Source organism: Piliocolobus tephrosceles, chromosome 1 (genome assembly GCF_002776525.5).
Source record: "Piliocolobus tephrosceles isolate RC106 chromosome 1, ASM277652v3, whole genome shotgun sequence".
Classification (NCBI taxonomy): domain Eukaryota; kingdom Metazoa; phylum Chordata; class Mammalia; order Primates; family Cercopithecidae; genus Piliocolobus; species Piliocolobus tephrosceles.
In genome coordinates, this window is record NC_045434.1 from 106076342 (window position 1) to 106096419 (window position 20078).

The 20078-nt window shown below is 45.1% G+C and overlaps 1 protein-coding gene across 2 annotated transcripts in view; it reads left to right on the forward strand.

Moving 5' to 3' along the window:
- Positions 1 to 20078, forward strand: part of TSPAN2 (tetraspanin 2) — a 44481-nt gene that overhangs the window by 15401 nt on the left and 9002 nt on the right. The window contains exons 2-6 of one of the 2 annotated variants that reach the window (XM_023222748.1): positions 1862 to 1964; positions 12767 to 12864; positions 14498 to 14572; positions 16067 to 16165; positions 17441 to 17512. In XM_023222748.1, coding sequence (XP_023078516.1) covers positions 1862 to 1964; positions 12767 to 12864; positions 14498 to 14572; positions 16067 to 16165; positions 17441 to 17512 — 447 coding nt within the window. The remainder of the gene's footprint in view (positions 1 to 1861; positions 1965 to 12766; positions 12865 to 14497; positions 14573 to 16066; positions 16166 to 17440; positions 17513 to 20078) is intronic. The other variant, XM_023222749.1, reaches the window with a different exon arrangement.

Consider the following 20078-nt stretch of genomic DNA (forward strand, 5'->3'; position numbering starts at 1 on the left):
GGCATTGCTCTCTTTCCTGCACAGGAACAGCGAGGACCTCAAAGCTGGTGTCCTCCCAAGTTAAAGCATGGCCCAAGAAGACTCTCCCCACTTTTTCTGGATTGAATATAGAAATTACCATGTAACACTTTAAAAATATATTTTTAAAGCCACAAGAGAAATACACGCTTAATGCAGAGAACTTAGAAAATATACTGAGAAGGAAAAAAGTCACCTGAAATCCTGCCCTAAAAAGATATTGTTAATGTTTTAGCAAGACTCCTTTCAATATGTTTCCCTGCCATGCCAGCCTTTTTTTAATGCAGACGTCTTTCAAAAGCTGATTGATCCCGGTTCCTTTAGCTGCCCCTCACATTATCCAATTAGTGCTTTCCTCTAAGTACTGGAAACTGTTAGTTACTCCACAAGGGAGAGTCCAGCTGGTAGAATTCTGCCCCTCTGACTCCTCCTCACTGAAATCACACCTCTTTTCTGAAGAAACTGGCCACAAAGGGAATTGGCCTTGGGGGATAGAAGGAGAAGAGGGATAGATTCCTCATAGAAATCCAGCCAGATCGTCCAGAAGGCTAGTTCTGGGTGCTTTATAAGCTGTCTGGCAAGATAGAAGTCTCCTGTGTAAAAACGACTATGCTGTCTCTGGTGTGATTTTTCCTTTTAGACCTCTGCTCCTCTGATTTCCATCCTCCGTGCTCCTGTTCCCAGCATCTGTGTGTGCTCTGCTCTGTTTGGGCAGGGGAAGCCTCTAAATTGTTCATTTAGTGGTAGGCGAGGGCAGCCCAACAGCAACTAGATGGGCCAGCAGAATAGGAGGCTATTTTTATATCTCTGCTTACTTTCTCATGGTGCCCTGAGCCCAGAAGGTGCCCAGTAAATATCTGTTGATGGATTGATACAGTGAAATTCGAGAGCGGTGTTTGTGGGGAGAGAACACTGTGGCTAGAGCCTGCCGGCACGCAGCAGTGACAGTCCTGAGATGGCAGAAAGGGCTTCCAACTTCCATGCTGAGCCTCACAAAAGCCTTCAGAGTAGGGAAGGAAAGGAAGCCGGGTGATGACTCTACCAGCCGCCAGCCTGCCCAGTCACTGCTTGCGCCAGCCACTCAGCCTCTCCATGAGCCACACAGCACACAGACCATGCTTTTTCAGAAAATTATTTTTTCCTTTCTCACTTTCCATGGAAACTCAAAATAGCAACCAAAAAAAAAAAAAAAAAGACTGGGCTATCTCTCTGCCAGCAAAAGCATCCCCAGTCAGGGCAGTGACCATATAGGATAGGGGAAGAGGGTTACAGGTGCCCCTAAAACAGCTTTCTATTTGGAGACTGTGCACTCACGAGGTGTGGGTGGGTTCTGAGTTTGAGGTTGCTGTATTGTCTTCCCATTTAGAAAAGTGGATTTCCCCGAGGTCTTGGAGTTCATCTTGCTCTTGGTGACCCGGCAGCTGAGAGGTAGTCACCTCTCGTTGTGGTGTGGGTGAAGAGATCCGACATGCCCAGCAAGGGACAAAAAGGCAGGGGAAAGATGCCTTCCAGAGGGAATGTTACTGGAATATTGCTTTTGAGACACCTCCCTGGTTGTGCTGAGTGTGCCCCATAACCACAGGGCAGCCTGGCATCATGGAAAAACCCTGCTCTCAGAATCAGAAAAACCCAGTCCAATGTCACATCAGGGGCCTGAGGGACTTTGTGCACGTCACTTCACCTCTCTGAGCCTTCATTTTCTCCCCTATAAAATGGGAAGGTGGTCTAAGTGAGTTCTAAAGGGGTGACCTCGTCAGCATCCTGTGCCTGGAGCCTGCCCTCGGATCTGTGCATGCTCATTCGTTCCCCTTCTACTGTAAACACAGTGTTGTTTGCCTTCCAGCTGGCTGGATCGGCCGTCATTGCTTTTGGACTATGGTTTCGGTTCGGAGGTGCCATAAAGGAGTTATCATCAGAGGACAAGTCCCCAGAGTATTTCTATGTGGGTGAGTGACTCCAGCTTCCCTAAGTTCCAGCTCGGAGTAGATGGGGCTGTGCAAAGGCTTAGAACAGAAGCAGCACTTAAACTTTGGTGGGAGCGGGAGGGAAGAGGGGCAGGGAAAGAGGCTGGAAGGAGCACCCCTGAGCCCCTGTGCACTGGTCTAGCCCTCCTGGTTGTGTGCTGGAGACAGGTAGAGAAGCTGTTGTGACCCCTTCCCCTTGCCTTCACACGGCCTGTTCCTCCACTCTCCAAAATCAAGGGAGGCTAGAGCCGGTAAGAGCAGCCTGTTGTGCTTCGTTTCAGGGAAAGAAGTCTCAACGAAATGCAGTTAAAATTTATTTCAAAGAATGAGAAAAGTCCCTATTGCCCCTGGAGTAAAGTGGTTACACCACAAGTGTGTCATTCACTAGCCCATCTGGGGTGACACAGGACCCCTGCAGGATTTTATTTTGTGATCTTATGCTTTAAATTGTGTAGGAAAAAACATAACTCAAAATACAGGCTTGAAGGGGCTAATCTCAGTCTCTCCGTGACTAGGGACTGCAGAGAGGAGGGGAGGAGAGAGAAGAAGGAGGGAAGGGAGGGATGGAGGGAGAGGAGATGAGAGGGCTGCCCCTGGAAAGAGGCTCCAGCGGGAAGGGGCAATAGCTCTGCCCCTGCCACAGTAGGAAGGGGTGAGGAGTGTAGGGTAAGGTGCAGCCTCCACCCGCAAGGCAGTGCTCTTAGTAGGGGCTGAGCATTATTGCCCTGGGATTAGTTGACCTACTTCTAGCATTTCCTGTGGCCTTTTCTCATTCTCCAGCTAAATGGACTAAGACTGTAAATTTCAAAAAGCCCAAGACCATCGTCATTATAGGTGACACCCCCATATGACTGGCTGTTTTAGGATCTGCACCAGCCATAGAGTAAGCTTCAGTGGCTGTGGTGACCTCTATGGCGGGGAGGAGGAGCATCCTGCACAGGTCATTTGCTCTAAATCACAAGAAGAGTAGCGTCTCTTCCAGGACAGAGAGAGTGCAGGCCCCACTCAGAGCAGGGACATCCTCCAGACGGGCCGGCCTGCAGCTGTGCTGCCTCTTGTTACAAACACTCTTCCCACACAGCATCCTCCTGCGAGAAGAAGAGCTGTGTCAGTTAGGATACTTTTAGAGGAGAGTAGCAGAAAACCTACTAAAGATGGATAACAATAAGGACATTCCACATTTCAGGAAATCTTAGATGTGGCTCTTTGTAAAACACTCAATTATTTTAGGTTCCACTAAGAAAGGAAAAAATGCTACCAGTTTAGCTATGACATACCATAAAAGATGCATTCTAATTTCAGCATGTTAAGATATACCAAAATATAAACCATCTCAACAGTGTTGAAATATAGTAAAAGAAGGCTGGAGATGGGGATTTTCCAGAATTTGTTCAAGGCTGAACAAAGTCATCAAGGGCCCAGGTTCTTTCCCCGTCTCTGCTGTCCTCAGTGTCCTTAGACATCTCCCCTTAAAAGATAGCTGCAGTGGCTCCAAGCATCATATTCTCATACAGCAACATCCAAAAGAGAACAAAGAAAATTTCGCTTCATATTGTCCCTTTTTTGAATGAGTAAAACCTTTTTCAGAATCTGCCAACACATTTCCCCTTGCAACTTCTTAGTCAAAATTGCATTCTGTATTCATGCCTAAGCCAATCATGGCCAAGAAGCAAATTACTATGATTGGATCTCTGACTAATGGATATTCACAGCCTCATACCCTCCCCTGGGCCTGGCGAGGGGCCTGGGCCACCCATAGGGCCTGTGACACTTGGACAAGATTGGGATTTTGTGACAACGAAAAAGCAGAGGAATCTGCCGTAGACATAAAACTGAAATGCTTCTTTCTACCCACATGGTTTCCAGGAAGTATGCACAGGACAAGGACATTTGAGACAGGAAAATATAGCCTATCAGTATAACCTCAATATAATCCATTGGCCAGCATTCACAATGCTGGGCTCTGCTGTCACACAAAATGTATAAGAATTCTGTAACTGCCCCCATGTAACTTGTAGTATAAATGAAAAGACTCATAGACTTCACAATTTAAATTACAATAAAAATTAGCATGTGACTAAATGCCAACTAAGTGGTATTTGCAGCGGGTGCATTAGAGGTCATTCTAAACTGGTAAGGAAAGAAGAATTTAAGTTAGGTTTTAAAGACCAGGCTGTAATCAATGGAGAAGAGGAAAAACGGGGACTGGAAAGGCTGAGGGGAAGGCATGCACAAAGCATGACTGTGGGGAGGGATTAGCAAGCTGGGCGGGGCAGGGGGCTCTGATGGAGTCTGAGGACTGGGGCATGGTGGGCAGTAGGATTCGGACTGTTGGGGAGGGAGAGGGGACAAGTATAGAGGCCTTTGAATGTCAGGGTTAAGTTGGTAAACAGTAGAAGGATGATTTGGGGCCAGGGGTAAGATATGATCTGCACTGCATTTTAAAGAGATTATTATGGCAGAAGTAGAATGAGAGGGGAATCCCAGGACAGAAAAAAAAAGGCAGATTATTGATACAATCAGGCCTGACAAATTAGGGTATAACCCACAGTGGTTGCAGAAGGAATTAAGAAGAAAGAAACAGAAAGACAAGAAACATTATTAAACATTTTTAAGCCTGCCTAATCAAACTCAGGGACAGAAGGAATCAAAATGGCAAAAGAGATGAGCGAGAGGCAGAGTCAAGCCTCTCAGTAATAATTCACGACTTTCTGATGGAAACCTGAGTTACAGGTGTGAGTAAGGGGGTCCCTGCTCCGTCAGAGGGAGGGGCCATTGCATGGAGCTACAGATGGAAGGCCTCCCCGGGAGTAGCCTCAGTCTGTGTTTCTCCAGAAACAAAAGGCCGATAGCCATTTCACAGCTGTAGATGTCAGTTCCACATAAAAACCTTCATGAGTGGATACATCAAAAGGTTGAATAGACTTCCACAGATGAAAGTGAGCCATCCTTCATGTCATATTTAACCGCTGTCGTGGCAAGAATCAGAATTGTGTGTTTTATTCAGGAGATTCCTGTGCTGAGCCGGAGGCTGAACTGGCTCCACACACACATTCCTGATTTTGTTTCTAATCTAAACCAAACAATGCACACACTGCCTGAGATATGAGGAATTATTCATTATGTCCTATCTTTATGGACATGTCTATCAGGACTCTTCGTATTGCAAATCACAGACACCTACTCAAATTGACTCAACACAGACCTTTATTGAGTAACATACTTGAAAGGTCAAGGGTTAATACTGGTCTCAGGGACTCAGATGATGTGACCAGAGTTCAGTCTGGAGCCATCTCTTGGCCCTGCTTTCGTTTGGCTCCATTCTTAGGCAGGTTTCTTCTCCATGTGATAAAATGGCTGCCAGTGGCTCTAGACTCCGTTTCCAGAGTGACTCCAGAAGTAGAACATGCTGCTTTCATTCCAACAGATCCATCTAACGCCCCAGGCCTAACTCTTATTGGCAATATTGGACCTCGTGCCCATCCTTGAGCTTGTCATTGGGGACAGCTGCTTGTGGGGATGTGCCTGGGCTTCACGCCCACCGTGGAGCTGGAGGTGAGTCAGCCCTCTCAAACCACATGGGCTGAGAATGGAGGAGCTCCCTTTACCCAATAGAGAAAAAGAAGTGGATTCTGGGCAGAGAAAACAGCAGGCCACAGCAGCGCCTGAATCCTCTGCTTGCGGTTGGTGTCACAGGGCATGATATGGGTTTACCCACCCTTCGTTCCTCGTTCACCACATCTCCCTTCCCTAAGGCAGCCCAGAGTAGTTGGTAAAGGCACTTACGACCCGTGCTCAAAGTTCAGGGAAGTGGGTCATCATAGAAACTTAGCACCATGCAGAATAAGGAAACTACAGACCGTGGATAAGCACCTGGGGCTGGCAGTCAGCCAGGGCTTCTCAGCTCCTCCTGGTGGGGTTCGGCCTGGAACCCAGGTTTGCTGACAGCCAGGTCTGTGCTTGCTCTGTCTCCCAGTGCTGCCTCTCTGGATAGTGGCAACAAGAAGTCCTTGTGAAGTCAGGTACCTTTTTTCTCCTTCAAATATGTCTTATAATATAAATAGAGCAATAGACATGTTTGTAGAAATTGACATTTTTTCCTTAGTGAATAATTTTCCGAATAAGAAAGATACCTGCTCTCCAGCAATAAAACAAGAAGAAAAATACACTAGGATACTATTTATGGATTTGCACTGCACACAGTGTGAGGTGATAGCACTTTAGGAAACAAGCAGGCCCAGTGTTTGGAAAATCTTGCTCCATTGTCACAGGGCACCGTTCATTGATCTGGGTATTTCCCTTTCAGAATAGGTTCCAGATAAATCAGTCCATTAAACTCTTATCACCCCTTTGTTAAAGAGTGTCCTAAACTGGCATGGCACATTCAAGTGGTTCTTAAAGAAATAAGCCCTTCCAGCCTTGACTCTCCTCTCTGAGAGGAACCCCAGGAAGACACATTGGTTAGGTCCCTGCTTCGGGGTAAATGACTGCCAGACTTTATAAGGGAAATTGTCCCATCTTCTGGGGGAAGCTTTCCTTTCTGGCATCCTTGGTTCTCTCTCCTTGGGGATGGAGCGAGTTTCCCTCCCTGTGATAAAGATGGGACATAACCTCCAAGCCAGGGGGTTGGTCAATCCCAGGCAAGGACAGGAGGATCCAACTGCGGGAAATGAGGACAGAGCGAGAGGGTAGTCTGACTGACTGCCACCTGTGTCTCTTCTCAGGGCCCTCTGCATCCAGGCCAAGGCCTGGAGGCCCTTCCAAGGTCTCTGTGTCCACTGGTTGCTTAAGGTAGAAGAGAGGACCTGGCCAGAGTGATGCTGGCAGAGGAGGGCTTGTGTTGCTCACTGTTTCCTAGACCCTGTCCACGCTAGTCTCTGTCAGGGCACTCTTGGGAGAAGCCCCGTGTCTTCCAAATTCCAGCAACCTGCCCATCTGACTTCCTGTTACAGTCCCTCTCTGGAGTGGGCAGACACCCCAGGGGCTTCTTTCTAGAGTTACAGAGTAGGGAGTGAGCCCCTCAGCCCTTGGAAAACTGGAGAGACTGTGTGCTTGGGGCATGAAGTCATGTCTGTGAGCAGAGAATATTAACAGGTTTTCCTCAAGAAGGGGTTGCCCACACACACAGGAGCCACTTGGCTCTCCAGGATCGCAGCCTGACTGCAGCTGTCGCTCCCTGTGGAACTCAGAGTCTCCAAGCCTGGCTCTGATTGTGGCTGAATGTTACGTATAAGGAAAGCATTCCAGTGCTGAACACCAAGGGGGTGGCTTGGCTTGTTAAAAACTCTGACTCACGCTGGTCATATTTTTTTACTTCGTTTTCACTTGTACCTGACATCCATGGTAGCTGGATACCAGAGAGGTGTTGTAGCTTACATTGTTGAGATAGTTTCTCTAGAGCATTTTTATAAGAAGTTGGAATAGACAATCATTTCCATATTGCAGCTAACAAAACTGAAGAGTAGGAGGACTTACCTAAAGCCATAGTTGGCAGGCCTGGATTTCTGGCTCCCAGCCCTGTACTTTCAGAGAAAAAACCAGGCATCATCAATTCTAGACATCTCAAGTACTTTTCTCAAGGAAGAGGAAAAATAACTATACTGCCATTTATAAATTGCAAAATGAGCCAATTTCTAGCTAAGAGCATTATTGTCCTTCAGTGTTACTGCTAAAAGGAAAGCATAGGGGTTCAGGGAGTAGCCTGGATTTCTGGCTCTCAGCCCTGTACTTTCAGAGGAAAAACCAGGAATCATCAATTCTAGACATCTCAAGTACTTTTGTCAAGGAAGAGGAAAAATAACTGTACTGCCATTTATAAATTGCAAAATGAACTAATTTCTAGCTAAGAGCATTATTGTCCTTCAGTGTTACTGCTAAAAGGAAAGCATAGGGGTTCAGGGGGTACACTTTGGAGTAGGCTCCCCTGGGTTCAGTTCCAATTTTTCCCCTCACTAGCTATGCAATCTTACATAAATTTTTTAATTTCTTGGTGTCTCAGATTCTTCAGCTGTGAAATATGAACGTATTTAAGCATAGTATGTGTTTTGTGGTGAGCCCTCAGTAAATATTGGCTATTGTTACTACAGATCGAGCAACCCTAATCTGAAAATCCAAAATCCAAAATTCCCCCACATCCAAAACCTTTTGAGCACTAGTCTGACTCTCAAAGGAAATACTCATTGGATAATTTCAGATTTTGGACTTTTGGATTAGGAATGCTCGACCAGTGTCATGCAAACATTTCAAAATGTGAAAACGTCCTAAAGCTGAAACACTTGCCCTTCCCAAAAACTAAGTTGCATTCAATATTCTAGATATTTGCATTATTATATGCATTCAGGGGGTGCTGGCAGGGAGAGAGAAGGGACATAAATGTAGGGACATAAAAATTTTTTTAGATAAAAAATGGTCATTAGCAGATTATGTAAAACCATCTGCTGCTAGAAAGCCATTAAAATTGATGACCACATCCAGTCTCTAAAAGGGGGGAACTTTTTTAAATGAGTTTATCCCAGTAGGCCGTTAGAAGGCTCTCTCTTATTTTTATGTTAACTAAAATGATGTTTCTAGCTTAAAAGAAGACTCTGAAACCTAAGAAAAGAGTGATGGAATTGCCTGGGAACATGTTCCAAATCTTACCCCAGCTAGAACGACTATTATCAAAGCAAGAAAGAATAATAAATGCTGGTGAGGATATGGAGAAAGGAGAAGCCTCATACACTATTGGTGGGAATGTAAAGTAGTACAGCCACTATGGAGAACAGTATGGCAGTTCCTCAAAAAATAAATATAGAGCTATCATCCAGCATTCCCACCACGGGGTATATATCCAAAAGAAAGGAAATCAGTAAATCAGAGAGACATCTGCACTCCCATGTTTATTTCAGCACTTTTCACAATAGCCAAGATACAGAGTCAACGTAAGTGTCCATCAGCAGATGGATGGATGAAGAAAATGTGGTACATGTACACAATGGAATATTACTCAGCCATAAAAAGAATGAAATCCTATCAGTTGTAGCAACATGGATGGAACTAGAGGCCATTATGTTAAGTGAAATAAGCCAAGCACAGAAAGTCAGATATCACATGATCTCACTCGTGGGAGCTGAAGAAGTGGATCTCATGGAGGCCTAGGGTAGATTGATGGTTACTGGAACCTGCAGAGGGTAGAGGGGTGGGGAGATAAAGAGAAGCTGCATAATGGGTACAAAAATACAGTTAAATAGAAGGAAGAAATACTTGTATTCTCTAGAACAGTAGGGAAATTATATTTAACAATAATTTTTATGTATTTCAAAGTAGCTAGAAGAATTTTTTTAGATTTTAACTTCCCAACACAAAGATAAATATTTGAGGTGATGGATATCCCAGTGACACTGATTTGATCCTTACACATTGTATACATGCATTGAACTAGCACATGTACCACCCAAATATGTATAAATATTATCTATCAGTAAGATATTAATAAAAAACATTTGTAATGCTTTTTAAATTTTTAAAAAAGAAGGTGTCCCAGAGAAAGTACTTGTGGTAGCATGTCCCGGAGATCACTGGCATCCCAAAGCTCAGCTATTCATGATGAAAATGTAATTTCAAAGTGTTTTCTATTTTTCAAATCAAAGGCAATAGGACTCGGAAAGCGTGAGGGATTCGGGAAGTAGGTCATGCGTTTGTTACACCTGCTCCTGTGGGAAGCAGAGGGCTCTACAGTAACCATCTTGGAATTTAAAATGTGGCTGTAAATTCATTAATTACATTCAGCAGCTATTTTTTGAGGGACACACCATAAGAAGGATAAAGTATCCTTGGAAGCCACAGGTGGCCTTATGGCATGCAGAGTATTACAGCCAGATTTGGAACTGGATCCAGCAGGCCCAGGGAACCTCTCCTCTTGTAGAATTTCTTCTGCTTTTCCCGTCAACTCCAGTAAGCAATGCTCATGTGGAGCTGGGCTGAGTCACAGGCCCACACATACAAAACAGAGGCTGGCTGAGAAGAGGCCTTAAAGTTGAAGCTGTTAGGACAGCTTCAGGTTGTTTTTGCCATGAGCTCTGGGATTCTGATAGCCTAAGAATGAAATATTGTTCAAATAAGCACATTTTCCTGAAAAGCTCATTATTTCAGCAGGATAAGGATTGTTGCCTGAGGGAGCAGACAGTTTCCTTTACAGTGGGGTGCAACTCTGGCCTCCTCAAACCTCTGTGCCCCTGTGCAGTTAGCCTCCCGCCTCCTCAGGAGCCTCTCTCTTTCCTATATTCCAGGGTTTCTCGGGGTGTGAAGCAACCATCCTCCTGTGCTTGGCTTTGGAGAGCCCAGCTATGTAGTTCCTATGTGGATGTTTGCTAAGACGTGTTTCCAGCGTGTATCTCTAAGCAAAGATGGGTGATGACAGCCAGCCAGCCTGGAACTGATTTGATTTTCTCTGTCTTATCTACTCATCCAACGCACACCGACTGAGAATTCTGCCTTGTGCAAGGCATTCTCTAGAGAGGATGAATAAGGTTTGTTTGTTGACTTGAAATCTATAATGAGAGACTAATACGAGAACCTGCAAAAGCACAAAATGGAAAAGAGCAGGTCACAGTCAGATTGTGGTGAATTCCCAGGTGGCTGGAGCATAGGATGGATAAGGATTTGGGGTGCAACTGGTCTGCAGGCTGTGACTTCATGATAGATCTGCAAACAGCATCATGTAGCAATTGTGGCAGTAGCAATGGGAGGCAATGGCATGTTCTGCAGCAAGGTGGTCCACCAGGAGACATTCGTGAAGGAGCTGAATATGGTGGTGGTGCTGCCGCCCTGCCAGGGTGTCCTGCCTGCAGCCATCTTGTCTCTCAGACCTCCATTTGTAAAACAGAAATAACAGTCCTTGCTTACCTAACCGGGTTGTTTGGAGAAGCCAATAAGATGATGGAAGTGAAAGAGCTTTGAAAACCTTGCAACACAGTGAACTACCGTTTTTTTTCTTTTTCAACTTTCATTTTAGAATCGGGGTATATGGGCAAGTTTGTTACAAAGGTAGATTGGGTGATGCCGAGATTGGGGGTATGACTGAATCTGTCACCCAGGTAATGAATACAGTACCCAATAGTTAGTTTGTCAACCCCTGTGCCCCTCTAATAGTCCCCAGTATCTATCGTTCCCATCTTTATGTCCATGTGTACCCAATATTTAGCTCCTACTTATAAGTGAGAACATGTAGTATTTGATGTTCTGTTCCTGTGATAGTTTGCTTAGGATAATGGCCTCCAGCTGCATTCATGTTGCTGCAAAGGACATGATTTTGTTCTTTTTTAGGGCTGCATAGTATTCCGTGCTGTATATGTACCACATTTTCTTTATCCAATCTACCATTGATGGGCATCTGGGTTGATTCCATACTTTTGCTATTGTGAATAGTGCTGCAGTGAACATGTGCCCTTTTGGTAGAATGATTTATTTTCCTTTGGGTATTTACCCAGCAATGGGATTGCTGGGTCGAGTGGTAGTTCAACTCAGTTATTTGAATCATCTCCAAACTGCCCTCCACAGTGGCTGTACTAATTTACATTCGCAGTGGTGTATAAAGTGTCCTCTTTTCTCCTAGCTTTGCCAACATCCGTTATTTTTGACTTTTTAGCAAAAGCCATTCTGACTGTTATGAGATGGTATCTCATTGTGGTTTTGATGTGCATTTCTCTGATGATTACAGATTACGAGCATTATTTCATGTTTGTTGCTCGCTTGCATGTCTTCTTTGGAGAATTGTCTGTTTATGTCTTTTGCCCACTTTTTAATGGAGTTATTTGCTTTTTGCTTGTTGATTTAAGTTCCTTATAGATTCTGGATATTAGACCTTTGGTGAAAGACATTTTTAAAAACAATAAAGTGTTTAAGCAGTGGGGCCAACAACACTATTATTTTATGATATCGTTTCTCACATTACCACATCCATTCCCTCATGAAATTATTCTTTTAGAGAAAAGGGAAAGGGAGGAGGTGCCAGAGCTGGAACAGCAGGAAATAAATACCCGCCTCAGGGCTACAGAGCAGCAGGGCCTCAGGGCCCTGAAAAGAACCCTGAGGCCAGGCCAGGGTGGGGCAGGAAGCAGAGCAGCCTCGCCTGTGGCTCCTAGTAGGTCTGTGAACTGTCAGATCTGCCCACAAACCACCATCAGCAACCCAGAGGAGCCCCAGGAAGCACCCTGAATGCCAGGCCCAGGGGTTCCCCATGGAGGCGGGGCAGCAGCCCCCACCCTCCCTGTGAATGGGAGTGGTTTCCAGGTGACTCATATGAGTGAAATGCAAAAAATGGAATAGAGACCATTAATATGATTGCAAGTAAGACAAGTGCCAGGTCACACATTGTATTCTAACTTATCTCAGATTCAAAGAAGGAAATACAAAAAGGCTTGGCTTTAGTTCTCTCAGAACCAGAGCACTTCTGCCCTTTTCTTTCTCTGTAAGAAATGTACCTGGGGCTTGACTAAGTAGTAAGTGAAATCCCCACCTGAATGATGGCTGCCTCCATCACTGGAGAGGCAGGACAGAGTCGGGATGTGGGCAGCCTTTTGAGGCTCACGGTTATTTTTCTCCCGGCTCTGCCAAGCACCAGCTCTATGACCTTACGCGAACTGCTTAACCTTCTGGGGCTCAGTTCCTCTGTGTTAAACATGGCAGTAAGGATAGTACCTTGTGGTACTATTAGAATGCTCTGCAGTGCCCAGAGTCTTAAGCCTAGTTGGTCATGGAGGCATTCGGTTGGCTGTCAATGGTCTCCTCTGATCTCTTCCCCACAGGGCTCTATGTTCTGGTTGGAGCCGGGGCCCTGATGATGGCCGTGGGTTTCTTCGGGTGCTGTGGAGCCATGCGGGAGTCGCAATGTGTGCTTGGATCAGTAAGTGGGGCGTGGGGTAAATGGTGGGGTGGGAGTGATGGAGCCGCCTGCATCTGAAGGGAGTCAGTGCCTCTGACCCCTGGCTCCAGCTCCTCCATGGTCTCTCTGAACCCTTGGCACGCACTTTTCCTCCCTCAGTCTTGGTTTCTCCATCTCTTATATATTAATAATATTACCTAGGGCCGGGTGCCATGACTCACACTGGTAATCACTTTGGGAGGCCGAGGCAGGAGGATCTCTGGAGCCCAGGAGTTCAAGACTAGCTTGGGCAACACAGGGAGACCCAGTCTCTACCAGGTGTGATGGCACACACCTGTGGTCCCAGCTACTCAGGAGGCTGAGGCAGGAGGATCACTTAAGCCCAGGAGTTGGGAGGCTGCAGTGAGCCATGACTGTACCACTGCACTCCAACCTGAGCGACAGAGCAAGACCTTGTCTTGAAAAAAGAAAAAAGAAAAAAAAAATTATCTTTGTTCCTGCCTCATATGGGAAGTGTGAAAAGAAATGAGGTCATTGGTATAAAGAAGTTTTGGGAGTAAAAGTACTTAGTAATTGTAAGGGGTGACTATGATTGTTCTTAAAAATGTGTGTGTGTGTGTGTGTGTGTGTGTGTGTGTGTGTGTGTGTGTATATATTTCACAGTGGGGGAGACAGCTAAAATGTTTCTATAGCCAGGGAAGCACTGTCATCTACGAGGAAAACATTTATGTTTGAGATCAATAACTTAACCAAAATCCCTCTTGTGGCTTATTTTAACAAGCAACGTCTGTTTAAAAAAAATCAAATAATTTCAATTAACTGCCATACATTCAATGCCAGTGTAGCCTCAGAGAAACAGAAAGGAAGAAGAGGGGCAGGAGGAGAGAAAGTGTTGATATTTCTCCACAGGGAGTCAGAAACAGCAGTTTTAATAGACAGCCTCTCATCTCATTACTCATTGTGATCTTTGGATTTTTAACTCTGGCCACAGCCTCTGACCTCTTGCTACATGAAATGTCTAACTTGTTGCTTTGCCGTTCATTCTTTCTCTTTCTCCTACTGCTGAGCACATTTCTGTCTTGTTTATCACTGAACTTAGTCTGATCAGAGCAAATCCATAGACCAGAACAGAACTCCATCCAGAAGGACACCCCCTCATCTCTACTCCCATCTCCTCAAAGAAGACTTTCCAGACCACAGAGTCTCAAGTCACCCCCTTCCCCATGCCCAAGCTGCAACAGTGACTCTCTCTCTCCTGGCCTTATTTTATATCTTTCTAGGTCTTTTGTGTTTGTCAAGTATTTACTGAGCACATAGATGCCAGGTGGTGTTCTAGGTGGTGGGATTTTTACATCACTATCTGAACTTACCTTATTCACTTTTTAATTTCTTTACTCAGTTATCATATATTCCCCTGTCCAATCTAAGGTCTGTGGTAGCAGAGACATTGGGATATTATCTTGTTCACCACTGAATACTCAGCACCAAGGACAGTACCTGGTGCAGAATAGATGCCCAATAAACAATTGCTGAATGAATGAATGAATGAACCACATGAAAGCGACTCAGCCATTACATAAGGAAGCTAAGGTGCAAAATATATAAATTGAGAAGGTATTAAATTAATGAAATTAGTATTTTCTCTCCTCTACAGTTTTTTACCTGCCTCCTGGTGATATTTGCTGCTGAAGTAACCACTGGAGTATTTGCTTTTATAGGCAAGGGGGTAGTAAGTAAATTACTTATAATGTTTTTCTGTGATGGTTAAAAGTGTTAGAATATTGATATCCACAATATTATTAAGAAATCAAATAATCTCCATTATTATAGTTTAAACAGAACTTTTTAACTTAGAAGTGGTGTGCAGAACTGAGCATATGTGTGTATGAGTGTGCAGGCATATATACATGCTCACATTTTTTTGGAGAGATAGTTCATATCTTCCATTAGACTTATGAAGTGGTCTATAATAAAACCAAAAAAGAAAAAAAAAAAAAGGATCTCTAGTTTAAGATTCTTCCCCAGTTTGAAATGGGGTAAGAGTTAGAGTACAGACTTGAGAAAGAATCTAGATTCTCATCCCCTGTCAGACTGTCATTTCTTCTTAAAGATTGACCTGGACGGGGCCATTTCATTCTCAAAGACCAGAGCCTGCCCTGCTGTGGGCTAGTGAAGCCAGTTTATATTTGCTGCCCGACTCTAGGTGTCCAGAATAGCTTATCAGGAGGACACACAGAGGAAGTAGCCTTTCTAGAAGGGTAGAACACACTGTGGGATAGAAGAGAATGGAATGGAAAAGGAGGAACAATGGAAACTTAAGTTTGCTGTATTTCACATTAACTCCTGAGTCATTAATATTATGCTTATGAACTTATTTTAGACTATAAAAACAGTAAACATGTAGAATAGTAAATGCCACCTCTTTTTGAATTTTTCTGAAGTAGCTGGCTGTATTCATAGGTTAGTTTAAATTCAGCTACATACAGGAGTAGAATGGGATCTTAGGACCTTTTGGGATTTCTGTGGATTTGAAATCACAAGCTTTTATACTAGAAAAAGCATTCTCTAAGCTTTATATGATATTTGAATGTAGAAAGTTTTCCTTGGTGATGAATATCTTTTAAACCATGTCATAAAAAGATCTGAATGCTTTTAACCAATGGGGTAACAGGAATGTATAAGTCCCGATTCTAGCTATGCATCCGAATCACCTGGGGGGAGCTCCGGAATCTGGGGCCCAGTTGATGCTGAAGCCCAGCTGGGTTTGGGAACTGTCAGAAATCTTTCTAGCCCATGAAAACTGTTCTGGTTAGTCTATCCTTCCATCCTCAAAAGCATCTTAGAGACTCCAGAAACTATAATCTTCTCCATATTGCAGAATTATCCTAAAATACCTATGGAAAGGCAGTATTTTTTTTTTTTTTATTTCAACAGGTTTTGTGGGGAACAGGTGTTTGGTTACACGAGTAAGTTCTTTCGTGGTGACTTCAGAGATTTCAGTGCACCCATCATCACCCGAGCAGTGTGCGCTGTACCCATGTGCAGTCTTTTATCCCTCACCCCTCTCCCACCCTTTCCCTCAGGTCCCCAGAGTCCATTGTATCATCCTTATGAGAAAGGCAATATTTTTGAAAGATGTGGAAGCGGGGATTTTCCTTGATGAAAGGAGAATGTTTAAAATTTCCCACTCAGTAGTCCCTCATTTTTCCTGGTATTTTTTCAGGCTATCCGCCATGTTCAGACCATGTATGAAGAGGCTTATAATGATTACCTTAAAGACAGGGGAAAAGGCAATGGGACACTCATCACCTTCCACTCAACAGTGAGTAACTTCACTTCTTCCTTCAAATCGCAGCTTCTGAAGATTATGTCTGAGCCAGGTTCTCACCAATCACCAGGATGAAAAATAAAAGTAAATTCAGTAAAGCCAAGTAGCACCCCCTATTTTAGCCCTTTCGAGTGCCATAGTTTGCATTATGTGTGGAACCCTAGAAGGGAAAGATGTCTGTCACACAGAGTTCACAAGAGGGACAGAAGAGCATGAACCCAAAAGACACATGCCCCAAAGAGACAAAAGAGCACAAACAAGGTTACGGAGAAAGGAGCCCAAATAAATAGCAGGCTGTGTCAGAGGGCAGCATTGTGGTGTAACAGAAACAAGTGTGATCTTTAAGTCAGAAAAGCTAATTTCTAGCTGCCGCTCTGCCACTTCACAGCCTCGTGACCTTGAGCAAGTTACTTGGCCTCCCTGATACCCACTCAACTCTGTCATTTGGAAAATGAAGGGTCATGGGAGATGGCTACACTCCCTTCCGGAACATTCAGTGGGACTGTGCTGTCCATGGAGTGCTCAGAGCTACATGCAGTTAATCACGGAAGGCTTGCAGAGGAGATGGGCCAGGCCAGAATCATTCTCATTTTTTAGACACTGTGATATGGAGAAGTAGCTGTGAATTCCTGGGTCAGGTGTTTTCAGGTACCTAGTTCTTGTCTGGGACAGGTATGTCCTGGAAAGTGGCTACCATTTATACATTTACACAGTTTCACCTCAGCTGCCCTCAGGACCTGAGGCGACACACAGGTTCTTTTGTCTTAAAGGGCCAGCTAGCCTAAGGCAGGATACCTGTTTGCTGGCCAATCTTCAAATCTGGTCTTTGGACCCTGGAATTTGCTGCAGCCACTTCTCCCTTCTTTCCCAGACTATTCCCAGCTAATGAGTCCTTCCTGAAGCTCATAAAACTTGAGCTCCTCAGCAGGTTAAATGACCCCCAGTCTGAAAGAAGGAATCTAAAGCCCCAACCCCTTTCTAAAAAGCAACAATTTACACAGACACTGTCAATTAGCTTCTTGCCTTGTTTGGGTTGCCTTGAGTCACTTCCCATCATAAACTCAGATGGCTTTAGTGAAGTCATTTTCTCGTTTTGCCAGCATGATTGTGTGATTCTTCACTCTCCTTCCAGAAATAGCAGTCTGGGTTGCAGTGACTGGGCCTCGGAGCTGCTTTGCCGCCTCGGCACCCCAGTCCTTAGCAGGGTGCCCAGACTTGTAGCTGCTGCTCCTCCTTCCTGGCCCTGAAGTCTCTTTTCTGACTCTCTAGTTTCAGTGCTGTGGAAAGGAAAGCTCCGAACAGGTTCAGCCTACATGCCCAAAGGAGCTTCTAGGACACAAGGTAAGCTTCTACCGAGGTTCCTGCTCTACCTGTAGTGTGCAGTGTTTTTGCCTTCAGGGTAGGGCCAGGGGCTCAGTTCCTACCTCAGGGATTCTGGGAGGCCCTCTCTCAGTGACTTCTGTGGCTTGGCCTTATTCCATGTGAAATAAGTGAAGCAGTGCGGTGTCACAGTCCCCTGATGCCCTGGGGAAAGATGGTATGCCAACTTCCAGTAGTGATGCCACCTGTTTATGGTATTAATTAAGGTCACCAGGGCTGAAGTTTGTGCCCAAGAATGTTGTCCCACACCTCTCCAAGCACTGATAAATGCTTCCTTTATTCAGTTCTGTGCGTCAGACACTATGCCAGTTTCTGGGAACTCTGAGATGAAAAAGACATGGTCCCTGTGCTCAGCGGCCTCACAGACTTAGTCAAGGGCAATAGTGCTATGTAAGAAGTCTGAACAGGGAGCCCTAAAGCAGCAGATTTAGGAAAGGTTCATAGAGGAGTGGGTCCCCGAGATGAGTTTTAACAAAGGAAGGTCATTCCAAGCCCAGGAAGCAGCAGGAACGCAGACACGGCCACCTGAAAAACTCCAGGACTGCAGGAGAACAGGGAGCCCATGGAGAGCACTGGGTAACATGTTGAGAGAAGCAGGCAAAGGCAGAATTGGACACCTGGAAGTTTGAGGAAGCCATTGATTTTAGCAGAGAATGAGCAAATCCGCTTTGAGTTGTAGAGAGTATTTTCAGGCCGCTGGGGTATGAAGGATAGAATAGGGTTGGAGAGCAATGGAGGAAGACCACTTAGGTGGCACTTGTGGTCACCCTGATAGGAGAGGATGAGCGGCCACAGCAAGTCAGAAACAGTAGGGATGGAAAGGAAGTGACAGTTGAAGAGACTTTCAGGAGGCAAAATCAACAGGCCCGGGTGACTTAGTGGGTATAAGTGGTGAGTGAATGGAAGGAAGGGGGCTAAGATTTCCAGACTTCTGCTTGGGTGGCTGGGTGGGTAGAGGTTCCACTCCCTGAATATAGGGAAAGGGGCAGATCCTGGAGACAGATGACAACTTTGGTTTTGGTCAAGTTTGTACTTGTACTTGTGTGGGAAACTGAGCAGTTTGGTCGTAGCCGAAGCCCTCGGAGTGAACGAGAGCACCAGGGAGAGTGAACAGAACAAGGAAGGAGGAGGGGCTCCCTCATTTCAGGGGCAGACTGAGGCCAAAAAGCCAGCACAAGAGACTGTGAAGGAGGAGTCAGAGTCTACTTGGGAAGCCAAGGTGGAGATGGTTCACCCATAAAGTCAGATGCTGGGAAGAGACAAGTAAATGAAGACCAAAAATAGTTTGTTGGATTTGTTGGTTAGAATATCATTAATGACTTTTGTCATACAGTTTCAGCGAAGTAATTGGGGAAAAGTACAATGTGGGAACAAGAGAGGGAACTATGAGACTATGGAGACAATAATGTAGATGTTCTTAGATCCTCAGCTGTGAATGGGGTGGATGAGATTTTAGCTCCAGCTTGTGTCCCGAATTGCCCATTTAACACTGGTTGGGTCTTTCTGAGTTGGATGAAATGAACAAGACAGCACTGCCCTCAAAGTGCTCACGTCTGGCAGGAGAGACCCGCCCAGGAGCCATGTACAGCACGTGGGCTGAGTTAAGGCTATGCAGGACAGTGCAGCAGACGAACCTGGCATAGGATTCCAGGGTCCACAGGCGCTTCCTTGATGTGATTCTCAGGATGAATTTTGAGGGATGACTAGGAGTTCAGTAAGCAAGCAAAAAAGAGTGGGATATTTCTGGCAGAAACACAGGGCAAAGGCATGGAGGAGAGAAAAGGTAGCTGTCTGAATGCGAGTGCAAGCGGCGGAAGTGTCTGACAGCCCAGGTTGCCTGTGGGAGATGAGTACTTCAGAAAGGAGGGACCCATACTCAAAGGGCCAAGGGCACTCTTGTGAGACCAAAAGTCTAGCCTTCATGCTGCTAGCTTAGGAAGCCACTGAAGGTAGAATCTGGGATGGGATCTACATTTTACCAAATTTGTTCTAATGGCAGCATAGAGGATTGATGGAAAATGAATAGCATTGAGCTGAGAGACCCATTGGGAAGGCTGCTACCCTTGTTGTTAGCAAGAGATGTTAAAGAGGGTCTTTTAGAAAGTGACGTCTACAGGAGTGGTGACCAGTTAAAAATCAGAGAAGAGAGGAGAATCCACTACTGGGTTTTTGGCTTCACCACCTACATAGATGATGGTGTCATTTACGGAGCTGAGGGAGAGAGGAAAAGGAGCCAGTTGTGGAGAAAAATGAGCTTTGTATTTAACATGGTGATTTTGAGGAACCAGTGGCACTTCCAAGTGGAAATATCCAGTAGGCAGTTGAAAAATCTGGTTTGTCGCTCAGGAGAGAGGTCTGAGTGTCAGCACTTGATGGGAAACTTAAAGCTATAAATACGGATTAGATCCATTAGACTTGGAAGAAAAGAAGGATGAGGATAGAGCCCCGGGGAACAACCACATTTAAAGGTGGGCAAAAGAAGAGGTGCCAAAGAAGGAAACTCGGAGGGGCAGCCAGACACAAGTGA